Source organism: Lissotriton vulgaris, unplaced genomic scaffold (assembly GCF_964263255.1).
Source record: "Lissotriton vulgaris unplaced genomic scaffold, aLisVul1.2 SCAFFOLD_1555, whole genome shotgun sequence".
NCBI classification, from domain to species: domain Eukaryota; kingdom Metazoa; phylum Chordata; class Amphibia; order Caudata; family Salamandridae; genus Lissotriton; species Lissotriton vulgaris.
Window position 1 is genome coordinate 305,723 of NW_028240693.1, and position 18,785 is coordinate 324,507.

The window sequence follows — 18,785 nt, forward strand, 5'->3', positions numbered from 1 at the left end:
CAACTCAGCACTCTAGTAAACACAATGTAATTAGTTCAACATATCATGCACATAACACACAACGCAATATAATACTGTGACCAGAGAAGCAGCTGTTTTTAGGCTGATCTGATCACCGAGACATAGTCTGAAGGGGAATCACGGTGTTTGTAAAACTTAAATGTGGGAGAAGAGAAAGAGATTGGGGAGTGAGGAGGCTTCCTTGAATGTATTCCAAAAGGGAAGAGATAGGGAAAGTGCATGTAACTAGAGACACATAATTTTAAGTCTGAAAGCCAAATAAAGCTTTGTTTAGGTAGGGAATTAAGAGACATGGGCCCCAGAGATGTTGGCTGTTGAAGACAATAAAATAATCTTGCAATGAAAATCCTAAATCAAAGCTATGTCTTAGGACGCATGTGGCCGTAAAGGCATCCTGCCATTTCATAAGGACACACACCACTCTGCCAGTGTTAGTTCTTTAGCAGCACTCTTACCCACACTATTGTATAATCATCTGATTCATATATTTAAGAATCCAAAATAAAACAAAAACGCTGAAATATGCAAATAAAAGGTGCACCAAACTTTCTGTTTAATGGTGTTTTCTAAAGTTTTCTTTCCTTAAATCACCAGCCAGCCAGTCGCCTGCAAGCAGAGGAAATGTCTCCGGCACGGGAAAGAGGGAGGCAGAGTCTGAAGGGGTATCAAAGCTTTTATAAAACTTGAACAAACGTGGGTGGAGAGAGAGACCAGGGAGTGAGGGAACTCGCTCCCCGGTCTCTCTCTCCTCCCATGTTTGTGTAACTTTTACAAATGCCGTGATTCCCCTTCAGACTCTGCCTCACTCTCTCCGGTCACCGGAGACTGAGGCATAGTCTGAAGGGGAATCACGGCATTTGTAAAACGTAAGCAGACGTGGGTGGAGAGAGAAAGACCAGCGAGTGAGCAAACTCCTCACACGTTTGTTTAACAAACGCCGTGATTGTTGATTGAAAGGCTCCAAATGAAAGGCTGTCGCACACCAGCAGTAAAATTACGGACAAATGGTGTCCGTTAAAGAATTCTTCACGGACAACGGACACGACGGCCGAAATTTCGGACTGTCCGTGAAATTTACGGACGGTTGGTCTCCCTGCCTTATTCTAAGGGCCTGAATGAGACACAATACACACGGCCTTGAAAGCCGCGGGTCTCTGTGGCCTGTTTAATACCAGGTTTGCTGCAGCCACCTGAACTCTGTTGTCTCTTGATTTAGTAGTCAGGGGTTCCTGATAGGAGATCATTACAGTCGTCTACTTTACTGAGTGTGACACTTCACACAATTATTGCTTTAGCCTGATCAGGCAGGACAGGGAACAGTTTTGTTAGTCCTTGAAGCAGAGCAAAACAAACTCCAGCCACTTTGTTCACATACTTTTCCAAGGAAAGACGATCATCAAAAGTTTGAGAGTAACAGGAATCGTGTCCTTACTATCCAGCAATGTCACTCTGCAAAGATTATAGATGGAAAATATTGAGAAAACCCTTTAGTCTAAACCCTCTTCTAGCTACTCAAGACACTCTTATACGGAACTAAGTAAGGGACAGTACTCACATTGTCTTCATCAATGATCACCTATCACCTGAAACGACATGATATAGAGACACACAACTCAGACTACACACTTAGCCATGTCTAATCAGTGACAGTGGTTATAGCCCCTAAAATAATCCACTAACACCATAAATGTATAACAACAATATATCTATTCACGTTTTATTAACAATCACCTTCTCATCACCTATAATAGAGTCAGACAAAGTCTCAATACAATGTAATCGGCTCACAGAGCCCAGCAGTACACCCAGGGACTATTATATACACATATTATAAACTAGCGCGGCATACTTACTTAAATAGACTCGTACTGCCAGACCCGTGTCTCTGAATCAGTTTCCTCGACTACCAAAGTCCGAGTGGGAGGAGTAAAGACACGATTCCTGTTACTCTCACGCTTACTTGTAAGTGATATATAACTTTGGAGTGATTTCTTCAGATGGTCTGGCACATAGATATGTGGTGGCATGTTTAGAGGTTTTTAGGTATGACATTATTTATGGTTTGATTTTGCTGAATCCACTTGGGTGGTTTTTGTTGTCTTTCTGTGTGAAGCACAAGCGATACCTTTATATGCAGGGATTATTAAGTGTAAGTTTATGTTTTTTATATTAGATGTATATATGTGCAACTTCATCGTCCTGATGATGGTCCTGTGGATCTGTTAGACCAACGGGGGACGGAAACGTCGACGCCCATCACCGTTTTGCTTATTTTTCTATTCTTGAGATTATGTATTTGATGAAATGTTATGATTGATTTTCATCTGATATGGTATTTCAGTTGTCCATAATTCTAGCAGAAGGTATTTTTACACTACTGTAAATAAGTTTACAATTTTCAGTATTGTGTTTGTTGCCAAATATCAAAAAATACATGAAAAAGAAGATGCGAAAAAAAAAAATATGATGTTTTGATATATTGGGGGATATGTATATGTTTATATACTCTTCTCCTGCAGGTTAATTACTGATCACGTATGTGGCATAATTTTGAATGATAAGGAAGTTGAAATAGTTCCTCGAGGGACAATTGGATTCTGTTATTGATTATACCCAGTACCTGGGGAATGATTGGGTGGCTCTCTGTGATTTAGTCTCTGTACCATGGCCCATCTAAAGCCAAACTGTTTCTCCTCAAACAAGAAGTAAGACTCTAAGAAGGACCTTAAGATCTTACTAACATGACGCTCCAGAATTTTCACCAGGAAAGGAAGGAGAGAAATTGGCCTATAATTACTCAAAATCGCTGGGTCTGGTGATGGCTTTTTCGGCAGAGGCAGAACCACAGCCTTCTTCCAGCTGAGTGGTACTAGTCTTTTAGTGATCGATTACAGAGTAATGTTAGTGGCTGCACCAATTCATCCATCCATTTTTTCCGCTGTTTAGGTGGAAGAGGGTCTAATGGGATTTCAGACGCTGTGGACAAAGCGATTGTTAACAAGATTTCCTCTGTAATTGGCTTTCTCAATTCAATCCTCCAATGGGTGCCCTCACCACTCCAGAGTCTCGACATTTCCAAAGCATCTCCATTAGACAAAGAAGCAGCAGTCATGGTGATGCTATTACCTGGAAGGTGCAGCTTCCACCTCAGAAGAATTACCAATGACCTCTAAGATCTTGCGGACTCTCTTTTCAAAGAAGACCGCAAGATCATCACACGGCTGCTGCGTGTTAATAATATCATGTTTTAAGCCCTGCGGAATAGATAAGCCCCGGAAGATCTCAAAGGCCTTCTTTGTGCTATTAGCGGCAGCTAAAATAGAATCCATGTAAAAGCCGCTTCTGCTGTGTGTATCTCCTTTTTATACTTATTTAATGTTGTTTGCCTTCTTCCATGTAAGACTGATGCCATTTCAGTTCTAATTGTCTGCATTCTAGTTTTGTTGCTTTTAATAACTCATCATACCATGGAGCAGATAGATGTTTACAGGGTTTTAACTTAATAAGGGGACTATTTTGTCCAAGGTCGCTGTAATCTCTTCATTACACGTTCTGCAATTGGTTTCAATTCAATCATAGGGATTAAGACTGCTAGAAAAAACAAAGACTTGCCCACCAGAATACTTTGCGAGATTATTCCAAGGCCTCCCCTAAAGATTTCCTAACCTGAATTATGTCCGTCCATTCGTTTCATAATTTGTTCTTCAAACTGAAACGAATCAGAGCAAAGTCCAATTTTTTACATAGAACATCATTTAATGACTGAGGCTGTTCCAGTTCAAGTGTCACCAATTCTCAACAGAGTGTTAACCCCTTTGCCGCGGCTGTGATTTCACGGCAGTGCGGCACTTCCGCAAAATGGGTGGGGTCACGTCGGCCGTTGGCCGACGGCAGCACTAGCGAGGTAGTGCTCCCGTTGGCCAACGGCCGACGCCAGCACACAAAGGGTTAAGAGCCTCCTGTTTCCAACAACAAAAACACCCTGGTTTAGGAGACAGTGGTGCATTTTCCTGAGTAGGGGTTATACCCAGTACTAGTTTTGCAGCTTGAATGGATAGACGTTTTCTAACAGAAACAAGGGACTTAAAGGTCTTATCCTGTGCTTTATCCGAAATACTTGTTTAATTACAGGTGTACATTTAAATTCCATATAAGAGTGTTCGAAGTATTTTGGAGTGGTATACTTTGAGTATGGACACTAGTTGTTTCTCTGGTGTATCACCAATTATTTCTAGTGATGCAGGAGTTTTAGCAGGATATGCCGCATGATCTCAGGAACGAGAGGCTATAATACATGACACATTCAGAATTAGTCTGTACTCCATCTGCCCTCACTCGGAATTTAAAAGTTCTGCTGTCTTGAGGGCTCATTTGGGATATCATGAACTGATCTGTGTCACGTGACCTTATTCAGAATATCACAGACTTTGTGTGATGAGGTGTGAGGTTGGCCCCCTAGTGTCTCCTTAGATGAGATCCTTGAATTAACATGAATTGCACAACTAACACTTAAATGTCTCTGAGAATTTAAAATTGGTTGTCGAAACTGATGTCCTTTTTTTGTTTTGCAGGATGTCAGAAACACCCTAGACAGGTAAGGTTGGTTTATTGTCCTCCTCTCAGTGTGTAAGGAGCAGGTCTGGCTGCAGTGTGGAAATGTCAGTGGTGAGCTCACAGAAATCTACTCTGCTGCCAGAGCAATATTACCTCACACAATTATTATATGTAGATCACCTCACAACTACTCTCCTCCCTTACAAACAGTGTTGAGGGCCCCTGGCTTGTTCGCGAAACATCCACAGTTTTTAAAAACTCCTTTTCATTCTAAGAAACATTAATTGAGTTTTCTAAAAAATACTTTGAGACTCGACAAACTCCTAGTCTTATGAAAATACCCCCTCACTCCAGGGAAACTCTCTTGTGTCCAGGAAAAGCCCCTTTGTCCACAGAAACTACCTCAAGTTTTCCACAATCACAGAGTACTCAAAACCTCCTTCAGTACTTTCAGACGCCCTTGCCATTCCTCAAATGTCCCTCTAGTGCTTTGAAACATCATTGGAAATGTCTAAAACCCACATCTTCTATATCATCTTTTAGTAAGAAGCCTGTGTAGGGCCGTAGATGGCTACATCCCTAGTTTTATACCATAGTTTAAGGAACATACATTACGTATTGCTGGTGCCTGTCTGACTGCAAGTGGCTCCAGTATTCAGAGTTACATTACCAATAGAAATGAGTGGACACAATTTGCAACTTTTACTGGGCAATTAGCAGCTATATGAAAGCACTCCCTCTGAGATAATGACGGGTATAGTAGAGAGACACGTACTACAGTTGATCAAACTGAGGCAAAGTGATGTGGTTTCTGGTTAGGCTTAATATTTCACATTCAGAGGTTTACACATAATTGTGCATTCCGAACAAATACTTTATGTTCAGAAGGCTGTGCCGAAACCGTCTCACCCACTTGTGATTAATACTAGTGCTTTCCCAAGGGAAAAGTTTTAGAACAGTTATTACATTTTAAAGCAAACCTCTACTCTTATGGTGATATGTTCACCTGACATGTGTAAAGCACTGCACATCAATCCATTGGTTTCAGCCCTGGAGAGGGATTCAAAAGAAAAACGTTTATAATAACGAGAAAAAATAAAGATGCACATAAATGAATCACACTCGAAGATATTGCCCTGGGCTAGTGAAAGTTGCAGTTGATTAAGATGTCTTGCGTGCATTAGTACACTGAACACATAAATGGGCTTTTACCTGTGTCTGAGTCACAATGGCATGTACTGTCCAAAATACAGGTATAACAGATCCACTGGTCATTCTATAAAAAGTACACTTTATGCTTTCTCTCCTCAACTCAAAAATATAATTCTTCAGTACTGAACTGGAGAACGCCAAAAATCGACCTCGAAGGCTGTTCGACTTGGTCAAGCACCAATCCAACAAACTAGCGAAAACCTCCAAAGAAACACCTAAACCCCCAATAACAAGTGAGGAATTCTCTTCCTTCTTCTGCGACAAAATCTCTGCCCTAGGTAACGCACTCAAATCCGCAACTCACCACCAAAATCTAAATCTGCCTGCTCTACCTCTTCTCTCCGCGTTGCCCTCCCAAACCTTACCCTAAAACCTACCGCACTGGTCCAATTTTAAAATCAATGATGAACACTCTATCTCAAAAATTCTTGCCTCCTTAAACCTGAACAATCAATTCAATGATCCTCTACTATCTAACTGCCTAGCTGCAGCCTCTCAGGCTATCATCCCTTCCTGGGCCGCAATAATCAGCGCCTCCGTCCTCCAGGGCTCAATTCCTGATTCGCTCAAGGCTGGCCAAGTTGTCCCCATCCTAAAAAAAACACACTGGACCCTGCTTCCGCTGAGAACTATAGACCCATATCTAACATGCCACTCCTAGCCAAAGTTCTGGAAAATGTGTGCAACAGCAACTGAGCCTACACATCAACAAATTTTACCTGTTAGATGACTTCCAATCCGGGTTCAGATCGGGACACAGCACGGAAACCACCCTCCTCCACATTGTAGATGACGCTCTCCAAGCCCTCGACCAAGGTAAAACCTGCCTCCTAATCCTCCTAGACCTTTTCTCTGGCTTTGACACGGTTAACCATCAATTTCTCCTTGAACGTCTCAAACTCAGTATGGGGTTGGATGTCACTGTCCTTGAATGGTTTAGATCCTTCCTCCAAAACTGCTCACAGAGAGTCCTCATCAACGGTAATCTATCCGCCCCCTCTCCGGTTGGCGTCCCCCAAGGCTCAACCCTGTCCCCTACCCTCTTCAACCTTTACCTTGAACCTCTCACGGAGGTTCTACGTGCTGCCAATATCTTCTACCTTATGTACGCCGACAACACACAATTCTACATAAAAATCTCTTCCTTTGAGGACATTTTCTCCCTGGATGAGGCCTTTAAGCTGACAGTCCACTGGCTCACCGCCAACCAGCTTAAACTCAGCACAAATAAAATTGAATTTCTTCTGATCTCTCCACGCAAACCCAATCCAGACATCCAGGAATGGATCAAGACCGTCTCAGCAGTAAACTGCCCTCCTACCATTGTTGACTCAGCGAAATCCCTTGGAATAACCATGGACGGCAGCCTGAACATGCGTGGACATATAAACTCGATGGCCAAAACGGCTAGATTCCACCTGAGTTACTTAAGAAACCTATAACTCTTCCTCGATGTGTGCTGACCTTAAAACGGCAGTACAGGCACTCGTAATTTCCAGATTAGAATATGGGTGCTCTACTCTTGCAGGGCTACCCAAGAATTCTCTGGCCCCATTGAAAGCCTGCCTCAACACCGCCACCAGACTACTAACCGGCTCAAAGAAATTCGACCACATCTCTCCCCACCTCAAAGCGCTGAACTGGCTTCCAAAGACCTACTGCTGCAACCTGCACGCTTCCGGAAGAAAGAACCTGCAATCGAGCCTTTACTGGAGCTGCGCCAAGGATTTGGAACTCTCTCCCACCCGCCATCAGAAGACTTCCTTCCTTGGCACACTTTAAGAAGGAGACCAAAACCTTCTTGTTGGGTAAATACCTCACCTACTGAACACATTACATTATCTTTCTATGGAGGATACCTATTCCTGCACACCTGGGCATTCCCCCGAGAGTTGAGACTATGTGCCTTCTTGTACAATGTATCTATCTGTTTTAATTTCTTTCCCACATGTAGCCGGGACTTTAGACTGCGTGTTTTTTTCTTGCATTATGTATCCCCTATTTTACCCAAGTGATCCCTCCCTTCCCAATGCTTTGTACTCCACCCTTAATACTGTAAGGCGCTCTGAAACCCTCACGGGTCTGATTCGTGCTCTACAAAACTATAAAATAAATAAATAAATAAAAAATAAACTTGTAAGATTTAGTGCCATTAATCTGGATGTTAATTAACCTGAATATTTCTATTTTTACCCATTCTGTAGTAATATCGCTCTAGTCTTCAAAGCGCTCCTCCGCTCCTCATTAACCCAGCCCTGTTCCTCAAATCTGCTTTTGGTGGAAAGAAACCTTTTTTGTCCCTCAGTGACTTCCCATCAGCCAACAACATCCTTGGGTCAGCACCCAATCAATCCTCAAACCTTTGAAAGTGTTCAAGAACCCTCGCTTAAGTCAACAAAGACAGGGGAGGGAGAGAAAGAGAGAAGGTGGAAGAAGAAAGCGGAGAAGAAGAAGAGACAAAGGCGATTGACCAGGAAGGGAGTGAGTAGGAGGTAGAAACGCAGAGGGAGGTGGAGAAGAGGAGAATGATAGAGACACAGACAGGAGTTGGAGAGAAGAGCACCTGCTTTCTGGTGGCACCATTTCACTTTTGGAGCTGCCTTGGAGTGAATATCCAGTGCACGTGGTTTAGGATAATCTGAAAGCAGTTTGGGTCGTAACAGAGGGGCTAATCCTCTGATCGTTTAAAGAAAGACACCTGGGAAGAGTTCACAACAACACACGATAGAAGAAAAGTCAGGGACCCATTTTAGGGAGGTGTTTGAAGCAGCCTGCAAGACAGAGTCAAACCAAAGGCTTTAGACTAAAATGAGATATCACAAACAGAATTATCAGCAGGGTTCAAGGTGCAGGACCTCAGATACTCCAAGGTGCAGAAACGTATAGACTCCAAGGTGCAGAAGGTGCCGGAGCTCAAAGCCTACAAGGTGCAGGGCAGATAACCTCTGAGGTGCAGAACTTCAGTGAGTCCAATGTGCAGGGTCCTGGTGAAGGGTTCCACAGATATTTATAGTCAGCACTACTGAGATTTTGACGTGCAGGACATCTAAGAGGGAGAGGGAGAATGCAAGAAAGAGACAGTGACACAGAAAGAGAGAGAGAGAGAGACACAGACACAGGAGACAGGAGATTGTGAAAGTGAGCACAAGATCAGAAGGCATATATAGAGAGTGAGAGAGAGTGTGTGTGTGTTTGTGTGTGCGCATGCGTGCAAGCGTATGTGTGGGGTGACAAGTGTTATTCAGTTAAACAGTGAAGCAACGAGGGGCAGAGAGAGTGATACAGATGTCAAAACAGAGATAGAGAGTCTGAGTGTAGTAAAAACAATAGTTTACAATAATCTTTTGTGCTGTTAGAGTCACAGAGAGAGACAAAGTAGGGGAAGGAGAGAGAGAGTGAAACAAAGTAGAGTGTGGCATATAGAGTGAGTGTGAGTGTTTACATTTGCAGTAACAAGGAATGTTCACAGTTACCTAGGAGATCCCTGGAGCTTTCTGAAAGAGAGGGAGTTAGGAAGAGACACTTATAGAGGCAGCAAGAGAGAGAAACACAAAGGGGTGTGACAGGGAGAGAGAGTGACACAGGTAATTAGATAAATAGACAGAAACAGAGAGAGCGAGAGAGTGGGTGTGTGTGTTGGTTGCTGAGTTTTTCACTGTTTCCTCCTAGATCCTGAAGCTTGTGTTATCAGGTGCGAATCCCTGCAAGGATCTGAGCAGAGGAGCGGTCAGAGTGGAAGGGATAGTGTGTGACACTTTCGGAGGCCCCCTAGAGGTGCGGGTGTTGAGTGTGTGTGTGTGAGTGTAGTAAGACACATCAAGTGCTGTCCTGTGACGTCAGTATTTTATTTTTAATACTAGGATGTTTGTGCTGTTCTTTTTCACATCCCTTTAGCTCTGAGTGTCTGTAACACTAACATTTGTGTCCCTTCAGGTGTGAGGAGGTGAAGATTCAGGGTCCAGAAAAGATCAGGAAATATAAAGGTAAGTGGACTGAAGAACTGGGATTTCAAGTACCCAGCAGCGCCAGGGACACGCCCAAAGTCCTCTGGGTTCCCTTGCCTTGGTATACAGAGACACGGAATACTTCTAGGTGGCGTCAGAGATCAAATTTATTAGCTGCAGCTAGTAGCAGAAATCCCAGCAATACAACACGGTGTACAACTCAAGAAACTGCTCAATTTTCATAGAGCAAGACATCACCTTTTATACACAATATTCTCATTATAAATGTACACCCACTGCACCAAATTCTGACCAATAGGACACATTTTCTAACTGAATATCACATTAACAAAAACCCAATTTACAGTATTCCAACCCAAAAGTTAATTATTAGGACTGTCCTAAATTCAATTTCCACGAGCCGGACAAACCCATAATTGAAAGCACTACCCATGTAATGAAAAGTCGTAAGGAAAGAAACAATTTAGATATTGATTGGGATAAGATATGTGCAAGGAAACTAAAGGTTAACGAGGTCCTGAACAGTGATTGAAAAACTCTGACAACGATCAGCTAGTGAAACTAGTTTTGCAAAAGGTCAGTTTCAGGTGAAAAGGGTCACTCTCTCTGCAGTTCATTCAGAGTCAGAAAAACCCAAGTTAATCACAGGCCTACGTGAGGGCAAGACTAAAATGGAGTCACGAACAAAATGGAGTCAGGTTTGAGAATTGCAGAACCACAGGCCCTCCTTTTGCCATTATGTAGGCAATAACCTAAACTCATGTCAATCTGAATCTAGGTCTATATCTATTTTCATCAGACCATCAAGGTGTTGCTGTAACATCATCCTATTATCCTTCACTTCTCTCGGGACTGGTCTTCTCACACAGATTGTAGCACAAAGACTACAAATGGCGGGACCACACTGGATGCATAAGCAACACGAGAAAAGGATAGCTAATGCCATACCAAGGAACATCAGAACCTTCCATCTCCATTTGGACAACAATTCCCATAACCATCCCATCAACGACCAGTCTCCTTCGTCCACATGAATAGACTCAGAGATCGTATGTAGTCTAGAGATGGCTTGGTACACTGTCGGGGCATTATCTGGTATGAAAACGCAGCAACTAGATCTAATCAATTTGCATACCCCACCTCTATCTGAAAGTATAATATCTAAAACAAAGCGGTTCTGTAATGTCATAAGGCGATCCGCTTGAAGCTCAGCTGTAATATTGCTAAGGGCACCTGCAGTCTCATTTATAGTGGCCTCAACCACTCTCGTAAGCTGACGAATATTCCTACTATTAGCCATAGGACCCCAAAAGGGTAGGAAACCCTTAAAGAAGTCTCCAGCTTCTTGTGCGACGGTATCTTTCGCATCGATTACACCTCTACCATATCTTGTCTTATGATAATCGAAAACAGCAGTGTATGTAGGGGGAAGCAAAAACGCCACGTAATATGTGCCGGAAAATCAGATGGCAACCATGTGTATGCTCTATCGTGACAAACAAAATACGTGCCTTTAGCTGGCACAAACGGAGGAGATTTCTGGGACGTATAAACGTATGTGTGAACACACACACTCTTACCAAGCTGAGCTCTCGGATTCTGACCATTGCCTTGCAAACAAAGATGACCTCGGTGGGGTATAATCCAAATAGGGGGAGACCTTCGCTGCCTTTCTTTCTCCGTCAAGCTAACACTATATGTCGTCTTATTCCAACCGACATATGCTCGTACCTCATCTCTAGGGATAGCGTTATACGCATTGATATCTCTAATCATATCAACTGTTCTCCATATCAAGGCATTATTACTTGCATTGTCTTTGACAGAACGTACAGAAGAGGCTTCATTCGCATATATAAACATTGATTGGAGTGCCCAAACTGACCCGTTAGGCGAAAAAGGCAAAACCAAATATGGCATTCCCTTATCTGTAGTATGTGGCATAAGACCACACACCCAAAAATTTGTGATATTTATGACTAGCTGATGCTGATGCAACATCTGTATAAACGAATTGTTCACAAACTCTGATCTTCGTGTCTGTTCATGTTCAGGTAACGTATGAATCTCATGTGGAGAAACAGTAGAAAAAGAAAGAGTAGGTTGGGAGGTAGATGTAAGCGGCAATTGTGTGACATAGAAAATCCAACCCACACAAGCTAACGTAATATTTACAAGCATAAGAAAACACATTATTAAAAAACATTTGCTACGAATCAATATACATATTCAGATTTTAGAATCCACTTTCCTAACACATTTATCAGACTCAAGAAACTCCATCCTCTAACGTGCTGCTCACGGCAATTTTCCTTCTTCACTTAAGTGTGCGTCAAGATCGTACTAACGACCCTAAACCACAGACCTTGTGTCAATACGCGGCTCACCCCTTAAGAACTTCCTACCGTGACCCTGCAGCGGAGTCCGGATGGTGACTCGAAAAAGAAAAAAGAAAAAAAGTTTCTTGATCTGCCAAAGTGTAAATTCACTATCTAAAAAAATATTCCAGTTTCACTTTTGGACACTTTTATTTGTCCATATGTACAGTCTTTCGTGGTCTTAGATCGTAGCGTTCTTTATCAGGTACAGTCTGGTCCTTGAATAGAAGATCCGGATTGGTGGTGTCAATCTTTAAATGATACAGTTTACAGTTTATAGTTTATTGCACAGTTAATTAAAACCAATGCGATACAGTACACAATAAGAAAGTTAAAATGCTCATAAAAAAACATGCGTTTAAGATCAATTCTATACTATAGTGCGATAAGCATAAGCTATTCAGCATAAAAAATGATTTTGTTTGCCTGCCGCCCACAATAGGCCGTTCTGTACTTCTCATCCACTTTGTAGGCCTATTAGGCTATTCGTATTTCCCGTAAAATTCATTAAAATTTACAACATAGATGGTTCATCAATGTAAATTAAATCATATGTCCTGTTTGGAGATTATTCATGGGTCAGTTTTTGGTAGTTTTTTTTCCGCTGCTTTTAAAAATTTCACGAAGCTACAGCTCAGCTGAGGGTCCTGTGCTGAGAAGCAGGTTAGCACTGCACTCCTTCGTGTGCGTACACACTGTAGAATAAAATGGCGTTTCAGCAGGAGCTTCCTTTCTTCTTGCAGTTCTTCACACGAGCATAGCAGATGCATCATGTCTTCAGCCCCAATGCCACATAGCCTGCATAGTATTCCTGCTTTCGATCTCAGCCAGTGAGGGAGGTGTAGGATGCATGGTAGCAGGCCCAGTCTGTATCTTAAAAAGGACAGTTTTTTTTTTTTGTATAGCCTAGACCGAGATAAGGCTGGGGGGCTTGTGTCAGGTATGTGTTTAATACCATCCATGCGTGAGATCTTTTTGATAAGGTGGCTTTATCCTGGACCCATGACTGAAGCTTGATCGATTTCTTCACCAATTTATTTAGTGATTTGTGATCTGCAGGGGACGCCCAGAGTTCTGCCAGCCCAGTGTTCACTATGCTCTTTTCCAGATATTTTGCTGCTGGTGAGTTTTGGGTCTGCTCTAGCTCTTTCCATAAATATTCGTTCAACGTTCCTTCAGTCGTTTTCCTTACTTTGTCCCATGAGCAGATATATGCCCCCTGTCGTGCCAAAAACTGTGACCGAATACCAAACTCCAATCTGATCTGTGCTGGGGAGGTTCGCTTTGGTAGGCTGAATATGATTCTATATGCCGACACGATTGTACTGTCAAGTGTTACGGCATCTCTGCCTCGGTGGGCCTCACTCCCATAAGTTAGTGTTGGTAGCAGTTTGGCACATATCACATGTAGTAAAGGGGTCACAGATGGGCCGGAGAGGTTGTTATTTAGTGTTTTTAAGGCGATTGCCAGAGCGAGGCCTTTGCCTCTTATGCTGGCCCTTTGTTCGCTGAATTGGCCACCACTGTCAATTTTCACACCTAGATATTTGTACGATGACGTGTCTTTAATGCGGGTGTTATTCCAGAACCACGAGAAGACTTTCTTGTTTTTGTTTTTGCTGATTGTCATTGTTTGCGTTTTCTCGAGGTTCACTGTTAAATCATTTAACTCGGAATATCTCTGGGTCGTATTTAAGAGATTTTGGAGCCCTACTCTTGTATGGCTTATTAGCACCAGGTCGTCTGCATATAAAAAGCATGGTAGTTTTAGGCCTCCTAATTTTGGCGAGTGTGAGTTGCAGTTGTTTAATAGGGGCACCAAGTCCGCCAGGAACAGGTTGAACAGTGTGGGGGCCAACACGCAGCCCTGTTTAAGGCTGTTGTTTGTTTGTATCCGCCTTGACAGCATTGAGCCATCCCCCACCTTAATCTGAATCCAAGTGTCTGTATGTAAATTAATTAACAGCTCCAACAACCCTTTTGGGATACCCCAATCATTGAGTTTTGTCCATAGTAGATTGCGGTTAATGTTGTCGAATGCTGCCTTATAGTCAATATAGCAGAGGTGCAGGGGCATTTTTTCATCTCTGCCTTATCTATAAGCATTCCCATAGTCAGTATGTTTGCTGTTGTCCCCACTGCTTTAAAGAAGCCTGTTTGATTAACAGGTATAAGAGACTTCCTCATGGCCCATGCCTTTAGTTCTTCCAGTATTAGACCTGCAAAATACTTCACTTCATTATCGATTAGGGCAACTAGCCGGTAATTTTGAGGAAGGCCTCTATCCCCTGCTTTATATATGGGGGCAATGATGCAACCCTTCCAAGTGTCTGGTAAGATGTTAGTGGTCCTGATCTCCCGAAAAAGGGGTTCAAGTGCCACTGCCCAATAGTCCATATCTTGTTTGAAGAGGACGGGCGGAATCCCGTTCGGACCCGGCGCGCCTTCCCTTCTTCCTTTCTTTATTTGCCGCTTTATTATGGGTTCCAGTAATATATGATCTACGTCCCCTGCCGTGTCCTGGTCAATTGGGCACCTTTGTAGCCTATTGCCAACGTCATGGGCTCGTACAGGGAAAGGTTTGCTCATATTCTGATTGGCCGCCAGATCACGGTTAAAGTGATTTTCGAGATATACTGCCCAAGTTGCCTCTGTGATGTTTGATGTAATCTCCATTTTTGCAGGGTGCGTTAATGAATTTATTGTTTTCCAAAAACTTGCACCGTCATTCTTTTTTATGTCCTCATGAAGTGTTGCCCAGAGTTATTCCTCTATAGTTCTGTTTGCTTCCCACTTTAGTTTTTTTAATGAAGCTTTTAATTTAGAGAGTTGATGCAGCTTCCCTTTGTTATTGTGATCCTGCTGTACTGCTCTAGTTAACTTAGAGATTGAGTGTTTCATTTCTTTTATTTTCCCTCTATATGCTTGGGGAAGGGTGCCCAGCTTGTTCGTCCTTGTGCGCCCTTTTGGCTTTGTTGCATATTGTCCCAGGGTGGTAGTAAACTGCACCCATTTCGCTACTTCATTGGGTCCTGTGCGCTCCATGTAATGTTGTTTTGCCAGTCCAATCAAAAATTCACCCATTGCGGCCGAATACTTGATCTTTTTAAAATTTACGGTGTAGATGGACTCTTTAGGAGCCGTCGAACACTCGTAAATTGGTTTTGCAAGGTCCATAGTGATTTCCTGAGGACAATGATCACTATCTGTTTGATTCCCAATCCGATAAGATATTGTAAATTGGAAGAGTGAAAGTGACATGAAGGTATAATCTAGCATACTATTCGCTATTCTTGAGTGAAAAGTTGAGGCTGGCGGGTTATCCCCTGCAAACCTGCCATTTAATGCCCTGATGTTGAAGTTTTCTAGTGCTTCGAGTACCTTCTTTCCCAGTTTTGATTGATTGGCTGTTCGTGGCTTGCCTTGTTGTGGCACGGCCCAGAATGTATTTTGTGCCATGATACCCTCCTCTTGTGTTGTTCCCATAAGATTGAGGTTGAAATCCCCCGTGAGTACTAAGTTCGCTGTTTTTTCCCCCATGATGCACTCTTCTATGTATGCATATAACTCCTCCGCTGCTTTTTTCTTTCCTTTGGGGTGAATATAAGCATTGACCAGGATGCAGTTATTAATTGTTTTGCCTTGTCCTGTTGTCAGAGTCAGGTTAACTGCAAGTGCAGCTGTCGCCGAGGGCCCGATTTCTTTAGCCATCGCAAAGCTAGTTGTAGCTACATATATTACCAAACCCCCTCTTAAGTGACCATACTTGGCTAAGCGCTTTGCGCTGGAGAAAAAGCGTAGGTACCCCTGAAGGTGCGGGGGCTCGGCAAGCCAGGTTTCTTGTAGCGCAATTAGATCAAAGGATCGAATATAAGCTGTGAAGTCCGAGTCAAGCATTTTGGATGCTTGGCCATTTATATTCCAGGAACATAAACGCAATTGATCTTGTAGGTGCTCCGTTGTTGTCCGCTGCACTTGTCAATTACTGTTTGTTATGGTTCTCACGAACCGTCTTTGTTCCTGCCACCCGTTAGGGGCTTGTCTTCCATGTCGTTCCCCGTGAGTGAATCCAGTGAACCTATTTCTGTCAGTGCAACTTGGCCCGACAGCACCCCTTAGAACCGAGATTTTACTGCCTTCTGCGTGCTCCCTCAGGTTCAGGCTTCACTCAGAGCACAGTACGTCCGGGTATTGTGGCTTTGTAAAGGGCTTCAACGTGATGCCCCAGTTTTTAAAGGTCTCGGATTCCATAAGGATCTTCTGTGCCAGGTCTACCGAAGCCCAAATTGCCTTTGTCGCTTCTTTTCCTGTGCCTTCCGCAGCTATAAATTCAATAGACTTCAGGTCAGAGCTTGCCACAAATGCCAGTGAAGGGATATGGGCCAATAATCGCAAGATGTTGCCTCTCTTAAGGATATCGTGTCTTCCTTTGGAGGTAAAATCAGGGGTGAACCATATGGCATCCGAAACTTCCCCTTGGTTGGTAGCACCTCCAGATACATTGTCCGTGCTTAGTGTTGCTGTCCGCTTCGTATTACTTAGTGTATTTACTGATGCCCGAAAGCCCTCTCGATTGTGCTCCCATGCTGAGCTTTGATCCCTTGCACGTTCAGTTGGATCAGAGATTTCACAGCGTGGAAGCTGCGTTTTTAAAGTCAGGGCTACTGGGGCAATTGTTGACATTGGCTGGTCCACTTATAGATAAGTTGACACCGTTTCTTTAGTGATAGCTGATATTTGGTTTTCAGTGAGTCCTAGATCTTGTCTTCCTGTTTTTTCTCCCCTTGGGCTTGTGAAAGCTTTTGGGCTTCCCATGGGTTTTGTGCAAGGCTGGATATTGTGCGTTAGCTGGTTCCGTGACCCAGGGTCGGCCAGTGAAGTGATGGACCCAGAATGTTGGGGCACCGTAGCTTGATTGCTTAGTGAATCAGCTGCTATTTTCACTGAGCTTTTATTTGCTGGTTGGGCAATGTCTTCAGATGTGCCGCCTATTTCATCGTATTCACGGTTTGGGGATATTTCTTCCACCAAGTTGCTCGTGCTTTGTTCTGCGGTCTTAGTTTGCCCAAAAAGTTGCCTAAAGCCTTCACGTTTAGAGCAGAGCTTATGTTTTCTCCCTTTGCGTTTTTTCGCTCTCCTCTGTTTGCCATTTAATTTATGGTTTGTGTCTGCATCGTCTTCGACACCTGCTGATAGAGGCGTTATCGGCTCCATCCTGTTCTCCCCTGTGTCCTGGGTTTTCTCTTCCGTCCTTGAGTGATCATGGCCACCGGTCTTCGATGTTTTATCATGCCGTTTGGCAGCAGTATCCTTGCTGAGGGTTGCATCAACCTCAGCCGCCCCTGTTTGTGCAGTAGGCACTTTGCCAGGTCCATTTAATTTTGGGCAACCCAATACGTCACTGCTGATCTTCTGACTATGTTCGGCAGATCGTTTGAGATGTCCGCATAAGTCTGACATTAGTGTTGGCAGGGTGGCCAGTTTGTCGATGATTGGGCCACATTCACACTCAATGCCATTTCTCCTTTTGGTATCCTCAAGTTGGTTAAGTTTACTCTGAAGAAGCGAATTTAACGTGCCCAGCTTCCCATCTTTAGCATTTACGAATACTGCCAGCGTGTCTAACAACGTTAATTGGGTGTCCATTTTCTCTGATTGGTAGTGTGCTGCGTCCACCAGAAGTTGTACTGTATTAAGGAGACTGGGCCATGCGCTTTCTTGCCTGGCCTGAGCTGGATTTGCATCCTGGTTTCCATGACACTCTTTGAGCCCCGCTTCCTGGGGCACGGGAGGCATTTTGAAGGGTTGCGCCATTTCTGGCCCCACCATTCCTGCTATATTTATCTGCAGGTGGGCCATTCCACTTTTTGATGTCTCACTGGCCGTCCTACTTGTGCTCAGGTCTTTTGGGTAGGCACCATGAGTTCCTCCCACTCCTCTTTCCTTAGATAAGAAGAGATTTCGATCACCTCTGGAGAGCAATTCCTCTGGCTTACATCTATATTTCGCGTCCCTTCTGACGCCTTGGGTGCTAGTGTGGGTTCGTTGTTTGTTGTATCAAGGACTACTAATGAGGGTTCCATCTCTAATGACCGTGCTGGTGGGGTTACAGTTCCCGCTTTTCTCATGCCCTCCTCCTTATTGCTTATGCCCTCGTGGCCCTCATGGCCTAGTTCATTGCTCGATGCATTCTCGATGTTACTGTTGTTGTTAGAGATCTTCTTCTCCAATTTTGATGACAGCATTTCCACGGCCTCCTTTGGGTGATGTATTTGTATTAAATTTGCGTCTATGGTCGTTTTCCGTCCTGCCGGGGTACCTGCCATCTCAAATTTTTGCCCCATTTTGATATTATTGCGCTGAGGTGTTGAAGTTTTTTGGGGTGGTGTTATAGATGATATACTTTTGTCTCCTCCTCTGTTGCCGATGCTATTACTGTAGCTGTCGTCCAATCGGGCCGCTTATCTCTAGGATGGTGGTTTAGGCTGGATTGGAATGGTTCAAGAGGTGATTGAAGGCCTGATACTTTATTAATCTTTGAGAATAAAACATCCCCTGGATTCTTTAGAAAACCGAATTTTGTATAGATTTTAGGCTGGACCAAAGTTATGTTCATTTTATTTCCCCCTTCTTTATTCGTCGTTTTTCTTGTTTG

General features: G+C 43.4%; 1 protein-coding gene across 2 annotated transcripts in view; it reads left to right on the forward strand.

Annotated features, from left to right (window-relative positions):
* The window catches only part of LOC147672903 (E3 ubiquitin-protein ligase TRIM39-like), a 222,392-nt gene that overhangs the window by 186,038 nt on the left and 17,569 nt on the right, over window positions 1–18,785 (forward strand). For both annotated transcript variants that reach the window (XM_086947933.1, XM_086947932.1), the window contains 2 exons: window positions 4,593–4,615; window positions 9,721–9,770. In XM_086947933.1, the coding sequence (XP_086804059.1) occupies window positions 4,593–4,615; window positions 9,721–9,770 (73 nt within the window). The remainder of the gene's footprint in view (window positions 1–4,592; window positions 4,616–9,720; window positions 9,771–18,785) is intronic.